At 33.0% G+C, this 23,795-nt stretch overlaps 1 protein-coding gene across 1 annotated transcript in view; it reads right to left on the bottom strand.

Annotated features, from left to right (window-relative positions):
* LOC114349326 (ATP-binding cassette sub-family C member 4-like) overlaps positions 1 to 23,795 on the bottom strand; it is a 148,472-nt gene that overhangs the window by 101,367 nt on the left and 23,310 nt on the right. Inside the window, exons 4-6 of the mRNA XM_050648982.1 lie at positions 8,509 to 8,522; positions 3,077 to 3,285; positions 1,502 to 1,797 (exon numbers count right to left, since the gene is read on the bottom strand). Of these exons, the coding sequence (XP_050504939.1) occupies positions 1,502 to 1,797; positions 3,077 to 3,285; positions 8,509 to 8,522 (519 nt within the window). The remainder of the gene's footprint in view (positions 1 to 1,501; positions 1,798 to 3,076; positions 3,286 to 8,508; positions 8,523 to 23,795) is intronic.

The following is a 23,795-nucleotide window of genomic DNA, read 5'->3' as shown; positions in this document are numbered from 1 at the left end:
CCGGGTCAAAAGTGACATTTATTCCTAACCCTTAGCTTTAAAACCCAATGAAATTTTTTCGCCTTTGACAATCGCACCCCCCTCCCCTAAGTAAAACTCGTACCCCTTAAAAAATCTGAAAGCACGCCTCTGACCGAATCAAAATCCTCACCAAAAATCATCAAAAAATTCAAAAAGCTTAACCCAAAAAGCACAAACATCTCTGTCTCGTACTTCCGGAGCTACAAAAACGCCCCAATTGAAATTATGATATATAGATAGAAAAGTAAGCCTAACTTTTGTTTTTATTATATCCCTATAAGCATTCGAGAATCTGGTCAAGTTTGGAGCGCTGTAACACCTATATAAATAAATAAAATTAAACAAATTTATAGTGGAAATTGTTCGCTAAAATACCCTCTACAAAATTGCTATGTTATTTATTTTAAAATGAAATGAAAAAAAGTTATAACCTCCAAAAGAATCTTGTTAAAATTTTTTTACATATTTTTGTTTATATCTTTTTTGTTGGTCACTTGACGATAAAAATTAATAAAAATAAAATTGTAGAAAATTTAATTTCCTACATTTTATGTTTAATTAGATTTTCCGTAGGGTTGGTAGTTTACGAGATATAGCGTGAAACCCCTTTGCACCCCATTCCCAAGATGACGACCGGGGGACAAAGGTGACGACCCCAAAAACTTGAACTTAAGCTTCTACTGATCCCCCTACACATTAAAGAAATAAAATTGACTCTAACAAATGCAAGGTACGGCTTAAAAAATGTAACATTTTAATGGAGTAAATTCTCAATAACTAACGGTTTTGCATACAGGGTGCACACAAAACAAGCAACACTTAATATGATATTTAAAATGGCTCGAACAATTATAATATTTATTATTTATTATAATATATGTCTGAATTGCCAATATAAATGAGTCAGATTAAATAAATTACTAGAAGAATTTTTTACTTAGCAACAACATTTTTGTTTAATTTAGTAGTATTTTGTATTTTGACAACGACACCCGATTTGGGCGTCGAAACGTTAATAATTTTTTTTTCAATTTAACTGTGGCTTATTTCCCATCTAAATAGTTAATCATAAAAATGCCACAAGGAAATAGCTTCAGAACAACATTAAAAAGGAATTTCAAGGAAAATTTGATTTTATTTTACTTGTTTGTATGGAATTAGTGTAGGACATGGTTGTGTTTGGAGACTTTTCGGCGATTGCACAAATTACAAATACCCACAACCTGACGAGGGTAAAATAGATTACCCACGTCGGGTTATGGGTATTATGGTTTGCTCAATCTTCGGTGAACGTGTTTATTTCGGCAATTGATTACTTTCGTTTACCCACAACGCGTTCTGGGAATTTCGCTTCGGTCAATGTCCGAATAAAATGCTCACTCCGCGACGTGGGTAATTCACGTTGTCCACATCGCGAAGTGAGTAAAGATTTCGGACATTGTCCGAATTCGGAGTTTGAGTGTAACATACATAAACTTACCTTCGACGCTGTAATTTCTTCGTTCGACAAACTAACAGTGAACAAAGTACAAAACAATGCCAATCTAGTCGTGAAAAGGTCCAGTACCACCAAGGTAGCTCTTACATATGCAGATTTTGTAATGATTTTTATTTCATTTCGTCGGGCAATTCGGATTATGTTTCTAAACGGTATTTCCCACGCGTACATTTTGATTACTTGAATTCCTGAGATGATTTCGTCCAATAGTCTGACTCTCTGGTCTGTTTTGAAAGCAGTCTGTTTTCTGTATATTGCAGATAATGTTCCGGTGTAGCCTAAAATAATATTAGAATGTTGACAAATGTGTAAGGAGTATTAAACTTAGTAAACAAAGTAGTTGTAGTTCATATCTGCTCCGAAGAACAACGTCTAATCAGTGTAAGGAGCCATGCTTAATTAGTAGGTATATTATTCAACGAGCATGTAATGATGGCTATTACTCACGATGATGAAGTTTGCGACACGAGCCATAGGCGAGTATTCACAGAGTAAGTAACATCCATTACATGCAAGTAAAATACTATACTTTTTCTACGACCTTTTTTTATTTTAATTAGTAAAAAATATAATTATCAACTATTCGAGATTTAAATTATAATAATTTACAAAAATTCCTAAATGCTGTTTACCGCTACCCTAATACGTGGCTGAATAATTGGTTGCCTACTATTACCAAAGTCCATTGATATACCCCCAAATTCTTATGTATAGGGCTTTTCATCGATTGTCATTTGTTTCGAGCTTCTGTCATGTGTCAAATAATATCAATGTATCTACGTCATACGTCTTTGGTTTGTATCATTGGTAGATACCAGTGTGCGTCCTTTGTCCTTTTTAAATTTACCATTTTTATTATATTTTTTTTTTATTTACAGAATTAGAAAAAAGAAGAAATTTTAAAAATTATTCAATTCTCTATTCAGTACTATAAACATTAACATGATTGTTTATACAGGGTGTCCAAAATTGTTTAAATTAAATTAATTGTTTAATTAATAATTCAAAAATTTTTTTGGGCATCCTGTAAAAATAATGATCTTATTGTTTATATTACTGCATAGAGAATTGAATAACCTTTCAAATAAGCTACCACACTACCCCTATTCTCATTTAAAAAAATAGTCGATTACGTCATCACTCCCAGATGGATGACGTCACTAGTACGATATATATGTTAAAAAATCATAATTAAAAAATCGAATAACTTTTGTATTTTACATTTTTTTTCTAATTCTGTAAATAAAGCAGTTTACAAGGGGGCCAAAATATAGTGAATAACCCTGTACATTCATTGGTGCCGACCGACCGGCTCTGTCCCGTCATACAGCTGACCGACTATAATAACTTTTATTTATATTCAATTTAGAATGTGTGTACTGATTTTCAGCGTTAGTAAATGGATTTAATTACCTCCGCAGGTAAGCATGTTTCTCTACACAATCACGGTAATCAACTGTGAAAAAACTAGCTTTAGTAAATTCAGAGAGTTTTTCGGCGCTGCCTCTCCGTCTAAATAATCTAACTATAAATAAAATAATTATAAATCAAACCTACTTTGAATAGGAACTGTCACCAATATTGCCACAACTCCCACTACTCCTGCATATCCGGTTTTCTGGTACAGTATACCCATTACTATAAGTGACGATAGAGGTGCCAACCATAATTGGTGAATGAATAAACTGACAAGATCAAATCGACTGACATCGTTGGACAAAAGGTTCACCAGTTTCCCAGAAGCTGTTTCTCCCAAAGCTGTTTTGCTGTTTTAATGACTAAAAATAATTAATTTTTGAAGTTATACTTCTTTTGGTGCGATTGGGAAGAATGTTTGAGAGTGAATTTTTACGACACGCGCGCACACCGACAGATAAAAGCAACAGTCTGATAACGCCTCAACTTACAGCCTCTTTGATAACGGGTAGACCCAGAAACACGGTGTCAGAGAATGGCAAGAGACTCGATTTGAATCCAAACGAAACCGTTTATTTTGAACTTTATTGACTGTGTTGACTATTATAATAAATGTCTTTATGGCTTGTATGCTTTTTCTCATGAGCATTTTTCAGTGCGTCACAGTTTTTCGATTTCTTTCTAACGCATTAAATTATATATGACAGAAAAAAAGGCACGTCGGTGATTACTTTGGTAATTATTCTAGTTCGGTGATTATTCTAGTTGTCGATAGATGACGCTATAATAGAAAAAAATTTATTTACTAATTATATAATAAATCTAGGAATATAATCTGTACAATTTATAAGACTATACAAATCACAGAAAATACCATTTTATAAATGCGATAAAGACAATTGATTTGTTTTTATGCCCAATTGCAAATAAAATTTTAGACTACAGGCCCATGTCAAAAATGGATGGGTCATATGAACCACCAGGTGACGTAGGCATATAGGACGATATAAAAGCATAAAATTATAAGATTCAGCACTATACCGTCACTTGTAAGCAGTCCAACTGAGTGCTGGTGAGAATTCAAAAGTGCAGGTAGAGTGGGTACATTTTGGTCATATATATTTTTGTACGGCATTTTTACCATCGATAGATCCATGAAAAATATTAAGAAAGCGCCCAGTGCCGTAAAAAAATGGTGAGCCAAAAAGTTGGTAAATATTTTTGATTTTCTGACAATTTCCGGGGTAAATTTGGTCATTTCATTCTGTACGGCATCAGTTTCATACTGTTTCAATACAACTTCTAATCCATTATTCCGCAATGCCGCGCCGTACAAAAATCATGCGACAAGGGGAAAAATCGAGGGTTGCAATCCCCTCTCTTTCCGTGGTCAGGGGGTGATATGAAACAACATAAAATTAATTTATTTTTAAAGTATTTTATGCATAGATAACATTGTTTTACATGCCGTACATTTTCGTTGGTCCAAAGGTTTGTAGGGATAAAAAGGTCAAGGAAAAATCCACAGAATGAAATGTAAGAAAAATCCATATAACGAAATATAAGGTGAAATTTATGACGATTTTTTTATACGGCATTTAGATAGTGCATTTGTACTTAATGCAATAATTTATAAAAAGTTAACGCTGTACAAATCTGAAAATTCATATTGATAAAAAGTAATAAAAATATTAAATAAATATAATTTACATTATATATCGCTTAACGAGCAACGTTCTGTTACGACGTTTAGCATTTGTAGGCATATATCTACACCTGCCTATAATACTGTACTGTGTGCTAAGTAGTCGTTTTCTAGTAGTAATTTTTCTAAAAAATAGTTGTTTATTTATTCACATCATTACAATGAAACAAATCAATTATATACATGTATCAATAATGTTTGAAGTATATATTAAACCAAAAAGTATACAAAACTGTTGATACTGGGATTTACAGTTTCAATTCTTGGATATTATATACCTACACACCCTTTAACTTCAGTTAGACGTCATAATGATTTTATCATATTATCAATAATTGTTCTCTTCAAAAATATGTTAATACCGTCAAATGACCCTAAAGTACTACACCTTTAAAATCGTAGCGTCATTTTCATCAGCCTAAAAGATTATGGTCTGCATTAAAATGTACGGCATCATTTTTTTTAATTTATTTATCTTAATACTATTTAAAACAAAGGATAAATGTAGAAAATTTCTATGTTTTATTAATCTATGAATATTTAAACTTTTGCAATAATTTAAAAAATGTCTGTTTTTGTATTTCTCTATAAATTTTTTTAGAACAGTTTCTTTTAAACGGCAATACTATATACCAATTTTATTTTACATCATGTTAAAAAAAAAGTTGCCGTACAGAGTCAAATGATTTTTTTAGCTTTATAAATCAAGTATACCATGAAATTAACATAATTATTAATATACATTCAAATGAACAATACTTTTTTGACGGCATTATTTTTAATAGTACTTTTGAGTGCTAGATAATGTTTTGGAACCGAAGCCGTACTTTTTCAAATCACCCCCCGGACCACGAAAAGAGAGGGGATTGCAACCCTCGATTTTTTCCCCTTGTCGCATGATTTTTGTACGGCGTTGCGGAATAATGGATTAGAAGTTGTATTGAAACAGTATGAAATTGATGCCGTACAGAATGAAATGACCAAATTTACCCTGGAAATTGTCAGAAAATCAAAAAAATTTACCAACTTTGTGGCTCACCATTTTTTTACGGCACTGGGCGCTTTCTTAATATTTTTCATGGATCTATCGATGGTAAAAATGCCGTACAAAAATATATATGACCAAAATGTAGCCACTCTACATCTACATGCACTATTGAATTCTCACCAGCACTCAGTTGGACTGCTTACAAGTGACGGCATAGTGCTGAATCTTATTATTTTATGCTCTTATATCGTCCTATATACGTCACCTGGTGGTTCATATGACCCATCCATTTTTGACAAGGGCCTGTAGTCTATTTGACAACTGTCAGATTTAACTAAAATGTCATGTTAGAATAAATGTTATAAATGTATATTATCACGGACTTACCTTTTTTTTCTATCATTTGTGACGCACTGAAAAATCCTCATGAAAAGAACCATATGTCTGAGGTTAGTTAATTCATGCCAAACGTGTGCCAGGCGCCAGGTCAAAAAACATTAGCTGACCAGCAAGGCTGTATAATATCCAAACATTACACATTTGTTTTTATACTTTATACTCTACCTACACGCAAAAAAAGATTGAATTGATTTAATCATGAAATTTCTGATAAGGTTACTGTGTGTGTGTGTGTGTTTATGTTTTATTGGCACTGGTTTAAGCAACCAACTGGCCAGTCAATGTGTTTTGAATTCTCTCTTTTACAAAATATATGCTTAGTATCTAAATTTAAAACCATTACTACTACTAAGTTTTTTTTACCCTGTTTTTTTATTTTTTTTAATATATTTTTTAACAATTTTTTTTTACTATATTTTTTTTACTATATTTTTTATTATATTTTTTATTTTTTTTTATTTAGTTTTTTTTTCTTTTGTTTTTTATGTATTTTTTGTATAGTTTTTTTCAGAGCTTTAATTTTAAACAATTAACATGGTTGTATAAAATTTTATAAACATCTAGATTGTTTGATTGTAAAAGGTATATTAGATTAAAAGGAAATTGTACATTAACTTGAACTAGATTGGTATAGAAATTTGATATTTCAATAAAATGTAAAGGACACTCTAACAGCGTATGTTGTAGATCAGCTAGCTCTCCACATAAACATTCATCATTATCTACAAGTCCTATTTCTCTTTTGTAGACTGGAGTCAGACAGTGATTACTTCTTATTCGACAAATAGTTTTGATAAAGCCTCTGTTGTAAACTTGATTAAACCATGTCTTGATGGGAAGTGTAAGCTGGATTTTTTTGTAAAAATTTCCTTTGTCTGAATTATTGTATTGTTCCTGCCATTTCGTCCGTTTGATAGATCTGATAATAGAAATTATGTCTCCCATAGGAAGTTGATAGGTTTGCCGAGCGGATTCCTTCGTTGTTGCTTTTTTAGCCAGATCATCTACTATTTCGTTGTTTTTTATTTCAATGTGTGCTTTTATCCAGCACAATATTATATTTTTGCCCGATTTCAAAGCTTCACTGTTCATTGCTATGATGTCACTGATGATATAATTTTCTGCAAAATTATGTACATTATATTTCAATTTCTTTACAATGCTTTGGCAGTCTGTAAATATAACATAATTGAGTTCTTTTTGATTAATACATATTTTGTATGCTTCTTTGATTGCAATGAGTTCAGCTGTGAAAATTGTCATGTTATCAGGTAATCTGTTGTTTATTTTTATACTTTTTTTGTGGGTAATATATAGCATATTCAACTTTTCCTTCCATTTTTGAACCATCCGTATATAATTTCTGATAACTCCCCCAGTTGTTTTGTACACACTGAAGGTGGTCTATTTTAGTAAGGAAGTCTGTCGCACGAATATTACTTAAATGACAGTTAACTGGAGATAAATAATTTTCATAATTTAGTTTTCGAGACGAGCTTTGTTCTATTTAGTGTATGTCGCCAATGGAATTGGAAACGTTGAGAAAGCTTTCCACAACTAAAAGCAGTTTCATTTTTTTCCAGTAATAATGAGTTAGGTATGAGGTGATTAGATGAACAATTTTATTTAATAGCAGTTTATCGTTAACCGCTACTTTAACTATAAATTTCTCACTTAGGTATTCCCTGCGTAATGAAAGTGGTGGTTCGTTAAGCTCACATTCCATGACCAATATAGGTGTGCTACGAAGATAACCAGTGCATAACCTAAGTGCTTTATTTTTGACCTTCTCGATTTTTTGAAGTACAGAGTTTGATGCTGAGCCATAAAAAATAGATCCATAGTCTAAGATCGATCTTATCAAATTTCTGTATAGTAATATTGATATGTTTGGATCAGCTCCCCAGTTACTGACACTTACATAGTCTTCATGATATTCATTGCATTTTCCATTCTTCGTAATATGTAATTTGTATGTTCTTTCCAATTTAATTTGGAGTCTAAAAATACGCCAAGAAATGTTATTGAAGTTTTATAAGGAATACTATAATTATCAAATTGTAGAGGGCTTTGAGGAAAATATCGTTTTTTAGTAAAGGTAACAATGGTTGATTTACTCTCTGATACTGTTAAGTTATTATCGGTCGCTCATTTTTTTATAATATTCAATGTCGATTTAAGGTAGTCATTACATCTATCTATTGACTTATTTTCTACATATATAGCAACATCATCAGCGTACTGTAGGATTTTTATGTGTTGAGGAAGTTTAGTTTCTAAGTCAGCAGTATACAGTATATATAATATAGGACTTAAGATGCTACCCTGTGGTAGTCCCAAAGATGTTTAGCGTGAGTTAGATTGATCTCCATTTAATCTAACGTGAACAGCTCGATTAATGTATAAGTTAATGATGGTCCATGTTACTATCTCGGGTAATCCTATTTCCAACATTTTCGCGTATAGTATATGAAGATTAACGTTGTCCTAAGCCCCTTTTATATCTAAGAACAAAGCACTAACTGCTTTCTTATAAGTAAAGGAACTATACATGTCTATTAAACAGTGGCAGAGGCTATCTTGTGTGGATTTACCTTTTCTAAAACCAAACTGACTTTTTGGTAATAGGTCGTTCTTTTCTAATCAAAATTCCAGACGGTTTTTAATAAGTCTCTCATATGTTTTCAGTATACAGGAAACCAGACCGATTGGACGGTAAGAATCCCAATTTTTTAATGATTTTCCTGGTTTTAAAACCGGGATAATAGTGTAAACGTGCCAATCGTCAGGAATCTTTATGCGGCGCATCCAAATTTCATTTAAGGTTACTAAATAATTATCTAATAGGGCTTTTCATTCACAGTCATTTGTTTCGAGTTTCTGTCATATGTCGTATACTCCGTGTATATTAATATTATACACAGATTATACAACATATGACAGAAGCTCGAAGCAAATGACAATCGATGAAAAGCCCTATTGAAATAACGCCACACTATCCTTTTCCAGTCCTTTTATAGGCCAGAAAATGAAGCTGAAAAAAATGGCAAAACCTCGCAATTTTTTCGTCCAGCGTCGATTTGTACAAACGTTTGGGATTAGGCTGACTTTACCCTCTAGTTAATTTTCTATATTGAGCCGTTGTACGCTTTTGGTTTTTTTAAGGGTGAAAACTACCCCTAATTGTAAAAAATTGTAAAATAACATTCTAAACTTTAATATGGTCAACATTTAGCTTTTATTAGTTAAATAATGATTGTTCTATGCTTTAGGATATAATATCATAATATTTCAATACTTAAAACCACCCTTGTTAGAGCTATATATAAATAATTTATTTATCCTAAAAGAATGATTGGATAGGATAGGATCATCTCACCCTATAATTCATATTCTATAGATGGCTTCTATCATGCTCAAAGACGTTGATTATTTTTAGGAGTGTAAACTACCCTTTATTGTCAAAAATTATATAAAAACATTGCAAACCTTAATATGGGTAAAATTTGGTTTTGATTGGTTAAATAATGATTGTCTTATTGCTTTAGGATATAATATAACATTTCAACCCTTAAAAACCACCCTTCATCACATTGCAATTTTTTAAGTAATTTAATAGATATATACAAAAAAAGTAGAATTACGTACAAAAACATTTATTTACACAAAAATACGAATTTACAAATACAAATGCAAATACAAATAGTTTTTTAGTCATCTTCATCGAGATCGATATCATTTTCGTCTTCTTTCGGACTCTCGGGCTATTCGAATTTTTTGAAAAAAAAATCGTTTTATAAACATCTATAGCTCCTTCATTTTTGGTGATAAAAAGTTTTCTCAAAAATGATTTTGTAGGGTTTTTTGAAGATCTATAAGAATATAAATTAAATTCCGTAAGATCCCTTAGTTTTTAAGTGGGGTGAGTTTAAAGGGGTCAAATAAGGGGGTGTTTTCTCTAAAATAGAGGTTTTAAAAGAGCTACACCTCGCTAAATGTTCACTACAGAGAAAATCTATGCACAGAAAAATTTTAGTTAATAAAAGCGCTACAATTTAGTGTTGTATAATTTTTTTCGTATCTCCAGTATTTTCGGAGATATTTTGAAGAAAAGGGTAAAAAAATACGAAATTGCAAAAAATCAATTTATTTTTACACTCCAATTTTTCTAAAATTAGGCCTTTTAATTTGGTCAAACTTCTTGATTGTATTGATAATATATATTGTTATGATCTGCTTCTATTACTTTTATATTACTTAGTATTTATTTAATTAATTATTGAATTGACGCAAATCATACAAAAAAAAAATAAGATAAAAATCTCAGGGTGCCTTTTTGTCATAAAAAATTAACTAAATTATCTTAGGTTATACTTATCCTCACCTTACACCATTAGGTAGAAAGGTTTAGATTATATATATATATATATATATATATATATATATATATATATATATATATATATATATATATATACTTATCCTTTCTCGTGGCTTCAGTATCTCTTAGTTGATCCTTATCGGGATAAAATAGGAGAAGGAAATAAATAGAAAAACCATAAATAAGCTCATACAAATACCTTTATTATCAAAAGCAATGCTTTGAAAATCTATCAATTAAATCCTGTGGGCATAATTGTCCAAATGAAACTTTTACCATATAATTAATCTAATTCAAACAAATATTTATCGCTTTGTTCCTGATACCATTAATAAAATAAGCTAAACAAACAAATTTAGGTAAGTATTTGCAAAACTACTTATACTTACTTCCTATTAAGTTTTTGGAATGTTGGAATCTTAATTCATATGCTTTTACGCAAAAATTTTAACTTCTGATTATAAAGAACATCTATCACATAAGTTATTGACTGACCTTTTTGATTCACACACAATGATGTCTCCTCTTGACCCAAACAGCTCTTCCTTGTTGATTATGTTAGGCTACCAATCAAAGCCCTCTCCGTTCTCAGCATCAATCCAGCAGCATACCAGCAACTGTTTCTCCAAAACACAAGCCAGGCCTCTTTTGACCAGTACTCGTTCAATAAACTCCAAAACTCTCTCCTCTCTTTCTCTCAATAATAACCTCCGAGACCCAAGTATCTTGTTTACTTGGTGTCACAAATAATTTTAATAACTATAGTTCTTGTAACTTACTCTCTTGGACTTTACAGAATTAAAGAGGTTTTCATCTCAATTTGATTTGTCTCTCGTTCCACTTTTCAGCTACTCTCCACTATCAAACAACCACTAGTACTTGCTTCTGAACTATCCGCGAAAACTTTCGACTGCCCTTCTCGGATGCCGGCCACACAATAATATTTGTTTTCCAAACTGTCTCAACATTCCAACCTCCCTTTCCCCATTCCAAATTGCCAAGCCAATCGCCAATCAGAAACATTTCTCTTTCCACCTTCCTCTTTTTCATTCGAAAAACCCAGGCATTCTTTCAAACAATACTTCTACTCAAACTAATCACTTTTCGGAAATTATACAAATATTCTTGTGGTTAAACAAAAAGGCTTAAAATTCCAAATCTCTCTACCTTTATTTTTCTAAAAACTAATAATTACAGCTACCTGTGGATTTTACCATCCCGTAACAAACAATCTTTTTAAATTATAATCCGAAATAAATTGTATTTTCACTTCACTTTATTTACAAATGTCTTTAAGTCTTCAGGGAAAAACTCATTAAGGACTGCGTAAAAGCTACCTTCTACTAAATAGTTACAAATCAATATACAGGGTGTATCAAATTTATGTGCCCGCGTTATAATTAAAAAAATAAAATTTTTACTCTATCTTTGATTGATAAAATGATACATAATAATATATAAAAATAATTACAGAAGGGTGAAGATTAATTTTAATTACTAGGATAGTTAGGGGGTTGTTCTCACTGATTTTTTCGTAGAATAAAGTAGGTACCGACGTTATTTTGATCATAAGTCGCTTAATTTTTATGTTAGAAACTTTCTTTTTGAAACATCTAATTGTATACTTGAAAATAGATTCTGTAAGTTTTCCTCGAAAAATGCAAAGTTTTCCCGTTATTTGGCTTTGAATATTTTAAATTATGCATTGGACGAAAAAAGCTAACTTTTAACATGCCGTATCTCAGTTTGTGTTAGTCTTAGAAAAATTAGAAAAGAAGGATTTGATATGTACAGTTTTTTTATTAAATGCATATTTTTCGATTTATTCTCAAAAAACCCTCTATAAAAGTCGATTTTTTCGTCGAAAAACTGTTAATTTCAACCGCGAATAACTAAAAATATTAGATTTACGAAGAAAACGTAATAGTACATTGTTTACCGGGTAGGAAAAGCTTAACATTCCTGGACGACTGTGAAGATTGCTAAGTCGAGGCGCAAGCCGAGACTTAGCAACACAGAGTCCAGGAATGTGGCTTTTCCTACGAGGTAAACATACTATTTTTCCGCAAATCGTTTAAAATTCGACAGATATTGATTGATTTAAAAAAAAACGCGATAATTTTATTCCCAAATAAATGGTGCTTTGAAATTCCTAATAAAATTACTTGGGTTACTATGGAAACGTATTGAGGTTGAATTGTCAAACTTGACGCTTATAAATTTAATTGCTGGTGTTCTCGAAAGTAAAATGATAAGTGATGATGAAATTTCCATTCCTGGGACTCCTCCAGAGCTGGTTGAGGCAGTGAATACTGCTTCATTAGAATTATAGCCAAAGAAATCAAGAGAAAAGTACGAAAATGCATACAGACGTTTTATGGATTTATGTAGAACACTAACAACTGTACGGAAATATCATTTCCTTACAGTAAGGAAATGACATTTCCTTACAGTAAGGAAGTCCTGACTTTTTCTTCAAGAAATTTTGACAGGAATGTCAAAATTTCCTGGCGATTTGCGGAAAAGAATATTTTTTTCTTAGAATCATATTTTTCATAGACTTCCCTTGTTAAAATGTAACGAAAAATATTCCCACCCCCGAGATGGGGTGGCAACCACCCCCAAGGTTTTAGCGTACAGCGGCATGATATAGAAAATTATCCTTGGGCTATTCCCTACCTTCTTTGAAAATTTCAAGTAAATCCATGCTGGACGAAAAAATTGCGAGCCAAAATGCTTCATTTCTTGGCCTATTATTATTTTATAGTACAGTAAAACCTCTTTACAACGGACCTCTATTTAACGGACTTCAGATATAAAGGATAAAAAATCAGATCAGATGTAAAAAAAATGAATGCAAAAAAACATAAAAAATCGAATTCTAGAAGGAAAAAGATATTTTAGATATTTTCAAAAATTGGTTTTTAAAGGATTCATACCTGCAGTGAGAAAATTTCAAGAGAAGAAACTAGTAATACCGCCTAAAAAGGTGAAATGTTTATTGATTTTGGACAAAGCTCCTGCTAATCCCCCTGAAAGTATTCTAAATTCAGAAGATGGAAACTTTAATTGTATGTTTTGCCAAAAAATACATCGCTTATTCAACCCATGAATCAATGAATAATTTTGTCAACCAAATGAGTATATGGCAGAAAGTTTTTAGATGAAGTAGAAAAGTAAAAAAATAGCGAACAAAACTTTATTCCTTTTTTAACTTACAGATTTGTGCACTGTATCTAAATATAGTACCTACATAATTTCAAAAAAACATTTTTTGATAAATTTTAAACCTATTTTTATACAACGGACTTTCGGCTTTAACGCCCAAGTAGCACAATAAAAACATTTTAGTTTTATTTAAGATTTATAAAGGTTTTATGAGAAAGGTAAATGAGAAAAATAATGGTTTTAAAGTTACCTTGTAGATACTCTGCCAGAACTTTAAAACTGTTAAGCATTTGTTACTAGTTTTAAAGTATATAATAAGAGTATAAAATAAGACTAATTAACCTTAATAGATAATTTGTCTTATTGCAGTTTTAAAATGGTTTATTCTCAGTCCACTTTAAAACTAATCAGTTTTATGAAGAACTTTCGGGCTATTTGGTTTTATTAGATTCTACTTTGTGACCTTTTAGTTTTATTGAAGTTTTAAAGGTTCTCCTAATATGACTAATAAAACTACTTGATCTCAAGACTATTATGTCAGTAAATCATAGGCCTTAAAACTATTTTGTTAGTTTTCTTTAAAGTTGTTTTATTAAAAGCAATTATTAGGCTATATTAAAACCAAACGCTCTTAACTGAATCAATTTGGTTGTCGTGAAGACTAAACTATGCTACGTGTGTACATAAGTACACACACTCTTTTTTTATTTATTTAATTGATAAATCAAGTTTATTAATCAAATAATATTGTTGTATGTACTTATGTTATGAAATAAGAAATTTATGACTATGAATCTGCAATCAATCACAGACAAGTCTGGCTAATTGGCTCTGCCAAAGCCATTTTTCAAAAAAAAATCAAGTTTAAAGATTATAGCAAGGTAGTCTGCTATTTCTTGTCCCTACGGTATACAAGGGAGGTGACAGAGATAGGGCTGCGCTTCAACCGCCTATTATTATTATCCCTAGTTTTACACAAGTAGGCGACGCAACGAAGCATTAAAAAGCCGAAAACTTAGGAATTTTGTGCAGTAAGATGAATCGTCATGCAACTTTTTACATTCGATTCAGGAGAGTGTCAGGAAAGTTTGTAAACTAAATTAATCTCCAGCAGTTGAAAATTTCCATAAGAAAAATGCATTTAAAGTGCATCTCGAAGAGATGGAAAATGAAAAATTTTTAACTCAGGGGATTTTCTCATCTCGGGGGTTTTGGAGGTCGTTGAACACGAATTTCATCTCGGCGATGGACTCCAAGGTACCTGGTGCCCAGGGTGAAACTCATCGCCTTGAGTTTTATGTTATAATCATTCAAAATCAGTCGATAACCATTACTCGGGGGATTTGGGGGTCACTGAGCATGAACTTCACGAGGGCGATGGTCTCCGAGGTACCTGGTGCCCAGGGTGGAACTCGTCGCCTGGAGTTTCAGGTTATAATCATTCAAAACCAGTCAATAACTATTAGTCAGGGGTTTTGGAGGTCCCTGAGGATGAATTTCATGTCGGCGATGATCTCGGAGATATCTGGTGCTTATGGTGGAACTCGTCGCCTGGAGTTTTATGTTATAATCAAAATCAGTCAAAAACCATTACTCGGGGGGTTTTGGTGGTCGCTGAGCACGAATTACATGACGGCGATGATCTTCGAGGTACCTGGTGCTCATGGTGGAACTGGACGCCTGGAGTTTTATGTTATAATCATTCAAAATCAGTCAATAACCATTACTCGGGGGTTTTTGTGGTCGCTGCGCACGAATTTCATGACGACGATGGTCTTTGAGGTAAAACTCTTCTTTCATTTCGGCACTCTTTTCCTCTGATGGTGTGTGTATGTTCACAAGAATTAACTCCTTTAATTTTTTGTTGATTAGAAAGCCTGTTCTCAACATTCAATTTGTACCTCCACTATTAAAGCAAAAAATATAGTTTTCGATTTCAAGTCCAATTTGCCCTAGCTGCTTAGCTTCCTGTAAGGCTATAATATAAAATTTGTAATTATTTACTTCTGCAACCAAGTGTTTTAGTTTTCCTTCTTCAAACGACCCTCTGATATTTCACGTTCCTATATGTATCCTTTGCTAAACTGTTTTTATTTTTTTCTACCCTGTGTTCTTCTCGTTTCCTTTTCCATGCGTGGTCATTAGCGTTGCTCTGTCACTTTCTATTCTATTTGCTAGTTTTTTGGTCTATCTTTGCTTATATTATCCAGTCTGCCTTTTTCTCGATTCCAATTCCATATTTCATTGTCGATAAATATCTTTTAAAATCCAATCTTAACACGCTCTATCCAATCTTAATTCTAATCTACCAGATACACTATAATATAAATATTGACTATAAGTTCTGTTAGTTTTTAGTTTCTGGTTCAGTTGTTTGAGGTATATTAGCTACTCATCTTTGATAATATGGTTTACATTATGCTTTCGTCTTTGTTACTAGTGCGTGTGCCTCATTACAACCTCGATTATATTTCGTACTATTTTCGATTATCCTCTAGTACTTTATGTATCAATGCATGTTATGTTTTAGATTAACCGACATATGCATCAAAGATATTCCCATTTTCTCTCCACTTTCACTTATATACGCTAGGAATTTCCAAGGTTTTCACTGTATTCCTTCAATCTACCGTTCTTTCCTGTTCTGTCTGTATTGCCAGTCGCCTTCCTGCAGATTTCTTCTTTCCTCAAAAGAAGATCTTCAGGGTCTACCTCTCTTTCTTCTTCCTATCGGGCTCCACTCTGTTATTTTATTTATCCAACGATTTTGGTCTGCTTTTCTGACATGTCCTTCTTCTTCTTGTAGTTCCTTCTCCTATCGGAGGTTGGCTATCATCACAGCTATCCGTACCTCATTTGCGGAGGCTCTGAAAAGATCTACTGAGCTGCAACTATACCACTCTCTTAAATTTCTCAGCCAGGAAACTCTTCTTCTACCTATGGATCTTTTCCCCTTAATTTTGCCCTGAATTATGAGCCTTAATATCTCATATTTCACACCTGTAGTAATGTGGCCCAAATATTCCAGCTTTCTTGTTTTGATGTTCTTTATCTCCTCGCAACCCTTTTGTAGCCTTCTTAGCACCTCTGCATTCGTAACTCGTTATATCTATGGTATTTTCAAAATCCGTCTATAGCACCACATCTCAAATGCTTCTAACTTCTTTATGTTGTCTAATTTCAGTGTACAGCTTTCCATTCCATACAACAAAGTCGTGAACACATGTAGCATCTTAAGGCTCTTATTCTCAGCTCCAGAGGAAGGTCTCGATTAACAAACATTTTTTTCATTTTTATGAATGCCTTTCTTGCAATTTCGATGCGTGTCCTGATTTCTCTATCTTGGTCGTTGTTTTCTGTTACTCAGGTTCCCAGATATTTGTAGGTATTTACTCTTTCTACTTGTTTTCCCTCGATATCTAGCCTTCCTACTATGTGTTGCTTAGAAATAATCATGAACTTGGTTTTCTTAACGTTCATTTGTAGTCCATATTTTATACTGACTAGATGTAATCTATTTACTAATCGTTGTAGTGCTTCTAGACTGTCTGCAAAAATAGCGGTGTCGTCTGCGAATCTTATGTTGTTCAAGATTTTTCCGTTTATTGATATACCCTGTTCTTCCTCTGATATTTCTTCCTTAAAAATAGCTTCGCTGTACAGATTGAATAACAATGGAGACAACACGCAACCCTGTCTAACACCTCTTTTAATTTGTATGGTTTCCATTTCGACAATTTCGATTTTAACCTTTGCTTTTGGATCCAGTACAGATTGACAATAACCCGTATATATCGACTGTCCACATCCTTTTCTTTTAAAAGTTCTGCGAGTTTCTGATGTCGTACTCGATCAAAAGCTTTTTGATAATCTATAAAGCAGACATAGAGATCCTGGTTCATATAGTTAGAGAACGTTAAAAACGAATAGATCCTCTTTCACTCCTAGTCCTCCTCTGAATACAAACTGGGTGTCATCTATATATTCTTCTATTTTTTTGTACAGTATTCCGTGTATTATTTGGAGGAATATCTTAAGTGTGTCTCTTATTAAGGAAATTGTTCTATACTGGGAGCATTCTGTGGCATGTAGTGACTTGGGTAGTGTTACAAACGTGGACAGCAACCAATCATGGGGTATTACTCCTGTTGTGTATAACTTGTTGAATAGATCTAAAAGTATATGCAGTGTTTCTTCGTCAATGCATTTAATTAGCTCAGTGGGTATCTGATTTGGGCCTACTGCTTTTGCGGTCTTTGCATTTCTAATTGCCTGTTCTAATTCGGACATTATTATTTTCGGACCTGTTTGTTTCTGTGGTTCTTCTTGTATCATTCTATCATCGTCGAATAGTTTCATTATGTACTCTTGCCAAAGCATTAGTTTATCTTTGATTTCTGCGATGAGTCTACCATTATCATATTTTAATTATCCCATAGTGTGCTCGCTTTTTGGTACTTGTTAGTTCTTTTATTTTTTTATGCATATTAAAGCTGTCGTATTTTCTGCCATGCTCTTCTATTTCTATGCATTGATTTTCCTTGGCCTTTTTATCTCTACTTTAATTCTACTTTGTAGTTCTTTGTATTTTGGTCCATTACTCCCTTTGGCTTTTCTCCTCTCTTCCATTAATGCTAGAATTTCCGAAGTCATGAATGTCGAAGAATGTTTATATTGTCGATTCGGCTTTGGCCGTGACTTACGAAAATATTGATTAGCTGACGACGCATTATTGCCGACTGGTGTTTCTAACAATCTAGGTGACCTACTTAATTGTAAACAAATGTGTATGTTTTGGTTTTGTTTCTAGGACATTTAAGAATTAAATGAATATGTCTTGATCTTAATTTTGGATGTTGATAAACCCTTACATCCATCCCCTTCGGGAAAATTTTCTGACTACATGCAAGGAAGAAAATTTTTGTAGATAGCGCCACCAACTGGTTACTGTGTTTTAATCGATACAAAATTAAATATTTATTTCCTATAACTAATTAGTAAATAAACTAAGGTACAAAAAAAAAATGTTCGACATCAACACTGTTCCCGTTTCACTGCCACTCACTGTGTCCTCGAACAGTAAGCATATAATCTATTCTTATGTATTTCCTTGATTTTATTGTTTTCTGTTTTGATCTTACAATTAACGTTATTTACCTCTGTTATTGTGAAGGGGCCTACATAAAGACTATTACACTTACCTTTCTCTTCCCTTTTTACCAGGACTAGGTCTCCTATTTCGAAGTGTTGTGGCTTATTCTTTTCTTGCCGCTCTTTTTTGTCTTCATTGTTTTCATTACTTCCAGTGAATTGACCTATCGTATCTATGTCCCATGGTTTCGAAGAAGTGTCCGATATCACGACTTCTTTGACATGTGTTCTTTTCGGTTTGTTAATTTGACATTTATGACATTGTTTAACGTATTTTCTTACATCTTTTTCCAAATTTTTCCATCTGAATCATGTTTTTAGCTTCTTTATTATTCTATTATTTCCTACGTGTCCTCCAAACATCGGGTGATTATGATATTCCTCTGTGTTTTTCTTTGTCATCTTCTATGGTTTCAGGTACTTCACATATGTATATTTCTACATTCTTCAATATTTTGTTTCCTTCTTTAATAAATTCATTAATTGTGCACAATTTAAAAATAATATCGTTTACGTATATTTTTACTTTACGTACTGCATTCTTTACCGCCAGCTTATCAAGCTGTGCCAACATTTGGTTTAAATCGAAATGATTGAATCCTGTGGCTATGCTCTTGCTGCATTTTATTTTGTTTTTGACCCTAATGCTCAGTCTTGGTGAGATTAGTTCTGCTCCAAAAGACAAAATTGGTAGTCTATGTGCCTCTAAATTATTTAGTACCTTCCTTACTGTCTGGTTGGGGGCTTCTGGCTGTAGTGCGAGTTCACTTTCTGCCTTCGTTTGCCTTGATTCTTTCTCCTTTTCTCTTGCTTGAGCTCGTGTTATAGCCAGTATATGATTGTTGTCTATGTATAAGTTCTTTAGTTGATGCAATGTTATTCTTGAAAGACTGTCTGCGTAGTTATTTTTCCCTGTTATATACTCTATTTCGAAATCGTATTCCTCTAAATCTAATCTGATCCTTGTAAGTTTTGAGGTTGGTTCCTTCATTGAAAATAAGTGCGTTAGTGGTTTATGATCCGTTTTTACTAAAAATGTTGATGCTCCATATAAATAACATTTGAAATGATTAATTCCCCAATGAATCGCTAGTAATTCCTTAACGATTATAGGTTTATTACATTCTCTTTTATTGAAACTTCTTGATGCGTATGCTATGTAGCATATATGTAGGTCTATTCCGTTATAATCTTGACTTAAAATTGCTGAACAACTCTCGTTGGATGCATCTGTTGTTAGGATGAATTTTTTATTGAAATCCGGATATTTTAGGATTGGTGGTTTCATCAATGATGATTTAAGCTTATTGAATGCTTCCTCACATTCTTCTGACCAAAAAAATTCTAGTCCTTTTCTCGATAATCTGCTTGGTGGTCTGCATATTTCAGCAAAATTTTGAATAAAACGTCGATAATAGTTACAAAATGCTACGAATCTTTTTGTCTCTTCTGCTGTCTTAGGCGTCGGGTATTGTTCAATCGTTGCATATTTTGCTTTATCGGGTGATATTCCTTCCTGAGAAAGATCATGTCCTAAATATGTGATTTCTCTTCTAAAAAATTGACATTTTCCTGGGTTAAGTTTCAAATTGAATTTTCGACATGTCTCGAATGTCTTTTTCAGGTTGTCTAGGTGATGTTTTTCAGATATTCCTATTACTACTATATCGTCCATGTAAAGAAATTCTTTGTCTGGTGTTAATCCTGAAAACGCTATTGACATCATCCTTGAAAAGCTATTCGGGCTTACGTTTAATCCAAAAGGTAATCTGGTAAATTGAAATGCTTCATTTTCCGTGCTAAACGATGTGTATTTTCTCGATGATTTTTCTAATGGTATTTGGTAAAAACATGACATTAAGTCTATAACTGAAAACCATTTTGCTCTTCCTAGTTGATCTAATATCGAATCTATTCTTGGTAATGGGAATTTATCTGTGACTATTTTCTTGTTCAGTTGTCTAAAATCTATGCATAACCTCCATGCTTTATTTCCATCTATAGCTGTTTTCGGTACCAGCAATACCGGGCTTTTGTATTCTGATGTAGACGGTTCTATGATTCCTTGGTCTCTTAGTTTTTGTACTTGTCGGTTTAAGTCCTCTGTCTGTGCATGCGGTGTCCTATAGTTCTTAATGTATACCGGAGTTTGGTCTTTAACTCTCAGTTTCTGTTCGTAGAAGTTGTTACATGTCAGCATGTCATGCCTTAGGGCGAATATATCTGAATATTCTTCGCATAAAGATACTAATTTATCGCGTATGTATTCTGGAATGTCTAACTTCAGTGATTCCCGTAATTCCTTTTTCCTATCCTTGCTGTCGTTGATCAGTCTATAAATATGTTGAATAATTTAATGTCTAATGTTTTGATTGTGTTTGTCTCTACTTTTACTGTTTCGTAGGTTGTGTTCAAAATTTTGATGTATGGATTATTACTTGAAAAAATTGCTCTCGCTATGAATATTCCTGGGTGTATGTCCTGTTGTTCCACTATCCTGTCGTTCTTCAGCGTTTGAAAAATTTTTACGACTCTGTAAATTTCGCATCTAGGCGGTATTATTATTGTGTCATTATCTATATTATCCAAAATGTTCGTACTAATGTAACAATCGCTGTCCTCTTTAATGTGCATTTTAAGGTTAGCGTAATCCAATATGCATTGAAAATTTGAAATAAAGTCTCTTCCAATGATTCCGTCTGTTGGAATGGGAAAGTTAGGTTCAACTAATTGAAAGATATGCTCAAATCGAGATGCTTTTACTTCTAGTGTTGTTTCAACTTCTCCCATTGTTTGTAATTCTCCTTTAGTTACTCCTTTTATTTTCGCCTTTGTGTTTGATTTCACATGTTCCTTATAAAATCTTGTGAACATTTTAGTATTGAAATATCAGCTCCTGTCTATGATAAAGACATTCGTGTGTTCTAGGATTCCTCTTTTCATTCGTACAAAATTCGTTAAGTCAAAGTTGTAAATAATATATTCCACTTCTGACTTTGTATTTCCATTGTCTCGTTCATTCAAAACCCCAACTGTGGGTCTTCTGGTTCCTCTTGGCTGTCCTCTAACTCCATTAGCCTTACGTTTCTGTTACGTCCTCCTCTCTGGTTTCCTCTACATGTTTGGCTGTCAAATTGTCTATATCCTCTGTTCGAATAGTTCCGTTGGTTTTCCGTTGCCTCTGCTTCGTTCCGTTGTCCGAAGGTATTTCTTCTGCCTCTATCGTATTTGTTATGGTATCCTCTTCTGTATTGATGCTGTTCTCTCGTACTTTCATAATTCGTCCTATAATTGAACACTCTTCCCCGTGTGTTCTCTTCTGTCGTATCAATCGATAAAAATTTGGATACTACTTCCTACGGTGTTGTGAAATTGCCTGCCTCCAGTATTAACTTAGCTTTATCTGTATTAACGTTTCGTTTCATTGTTGCTACAACTGTCTCCGTCGTGTATTTTTTCGCTAATTCCAATGGCATTCCTTCCGCTATGTATACTACCTTTAACTGTTCTGCTAGTTCCTCTACTTCAGATGCGTACACTGCTGCATCTTTGTTTCCCTGCCTTTTCTTTGCTAACTTGTCTATTACCGTTTTTGGATTGTCGCCTCTTAATTCTTTCTTCAGTGCCGCGGCTATAAGCGGGATCATATCTTCGGTAGTTATCAGGTTTCTAGCCTTATTAGTCAATCTTGTCTTTATTAATGTTATCGTTGTTTCTTCATGTCCTTCTGCTATTTTTCCAAGTAGTTCTAATGCGTCTAAAAATGGTTGTAGCTTACCTGCGCTCCCATCGAACTCGTTGGGCAATACTTTGCTTGCGATATTCAAAAATTCGTTGATCGTCAGTGCCATGGTTATATCTCGCTTTATGTCGCTTTTTTCCTCTTCTTTTTCCTCGTCAATTTTTTCCACTTCTATCTCCTCGTCACTTTTTTCCTCTTCTACTTCCTCGTCGCTTTGTTCTTCTTCTATTTCCTTGTCGATTGACTGATGTATTGAACTTGGAACTACCGATCTTAAGTTTACAGCTTGAAATGAGCGTATAACTTTGTCTCTGATTTTTTCAAAATATTTGTTGCACGCTTCTCTTTGTTTGTCTGTTAGCGCTTCCCAATTTTTCTTCGTTAAGTGTGTGAACTTGTTATACGATTTAATTAACTGTGTCATTACTTCATCTTGTATATCCTTAGATTTAGGTACTTTTTCCTTCAAGACCCTTCTGCTTTGTCTTATTACTTCTTGCGTAATCTCCTCAACTATTTTGACGAAGTCTTCCCAAGTAACTTTGTTGCTACTCATTTATTCATAATTTTTCCTATCCTTTATTCCTGTACTTCGTAACGAAAGCATAAATTCGATAGTCTTACGAGGTATAATAAATATATATAAAATAGTATTACAAAAAAATAGTAAAAAATATAGTAAATTGCAATAAAAATCATTATATCAATCATTATAAATTATCATAAAAATCAGTAGGCAAATGGAAAGCTCATAAAAATCAGTAGGTAAAATAATAATTGAATAAAAAGTCGGTAAAGGTAAAAATATATGCTAGTAAATATATAAAAATCATATAAAAATGTAAAAATTTATCATTACGTCTTATAGATAACCATAATACTTGAAAAAAAATTCTCTATAATACCAATAAGGTAATTAAAATAGAATAGGTAGATAAAAATAGGTAAAACTTAGATTATGTGTATCTTACATTACGGTTATATTACTTTACTATATGATTATACGAATTAGGACTAATATCGTGGAAATACCATAAGAATAAATAACATGGACTTACTACTTTAAACGTCTAAGTTCGTATCACCAAAAGTCCTCGCTGCACGTCCCATACCATGTTCCATTTTCACACGATGTTCATCTCCATACCATCTTCACCTCCGTGTCGGGCCTGATGTCTCCATTCTTTTTCTATATAGGTACCACACTGTTGTCTAGGGTGGTCGAGGTGCAAGAAACCTCATCCATAGACGTTTTTTTTCCCATACTCGTCCCGTTTACCAGTCCTGTGTTCTTACCTGGTCGATCGCCATATGCGGGTTCTCCAC

The sequence above is a fragment of the Diabrotica virgifera genome, chromosome 4 (assembly GCF_917563875.1).
Source record: "Diabrotica virgifera virgifera chromosome 4, PGI_DIABVI_V3a".
Lineage (NCBI taxonomy): Eukaryota > Metazoa > Arthropoda > Insecta > Coleoptera > Chrysomelidae > Diabrotica > Diabrotica virgifera.
Note: the sequence above shows the minus strand (reverse complement) of the source record. Positions and strands in the feature narration are given on the sequence as shown.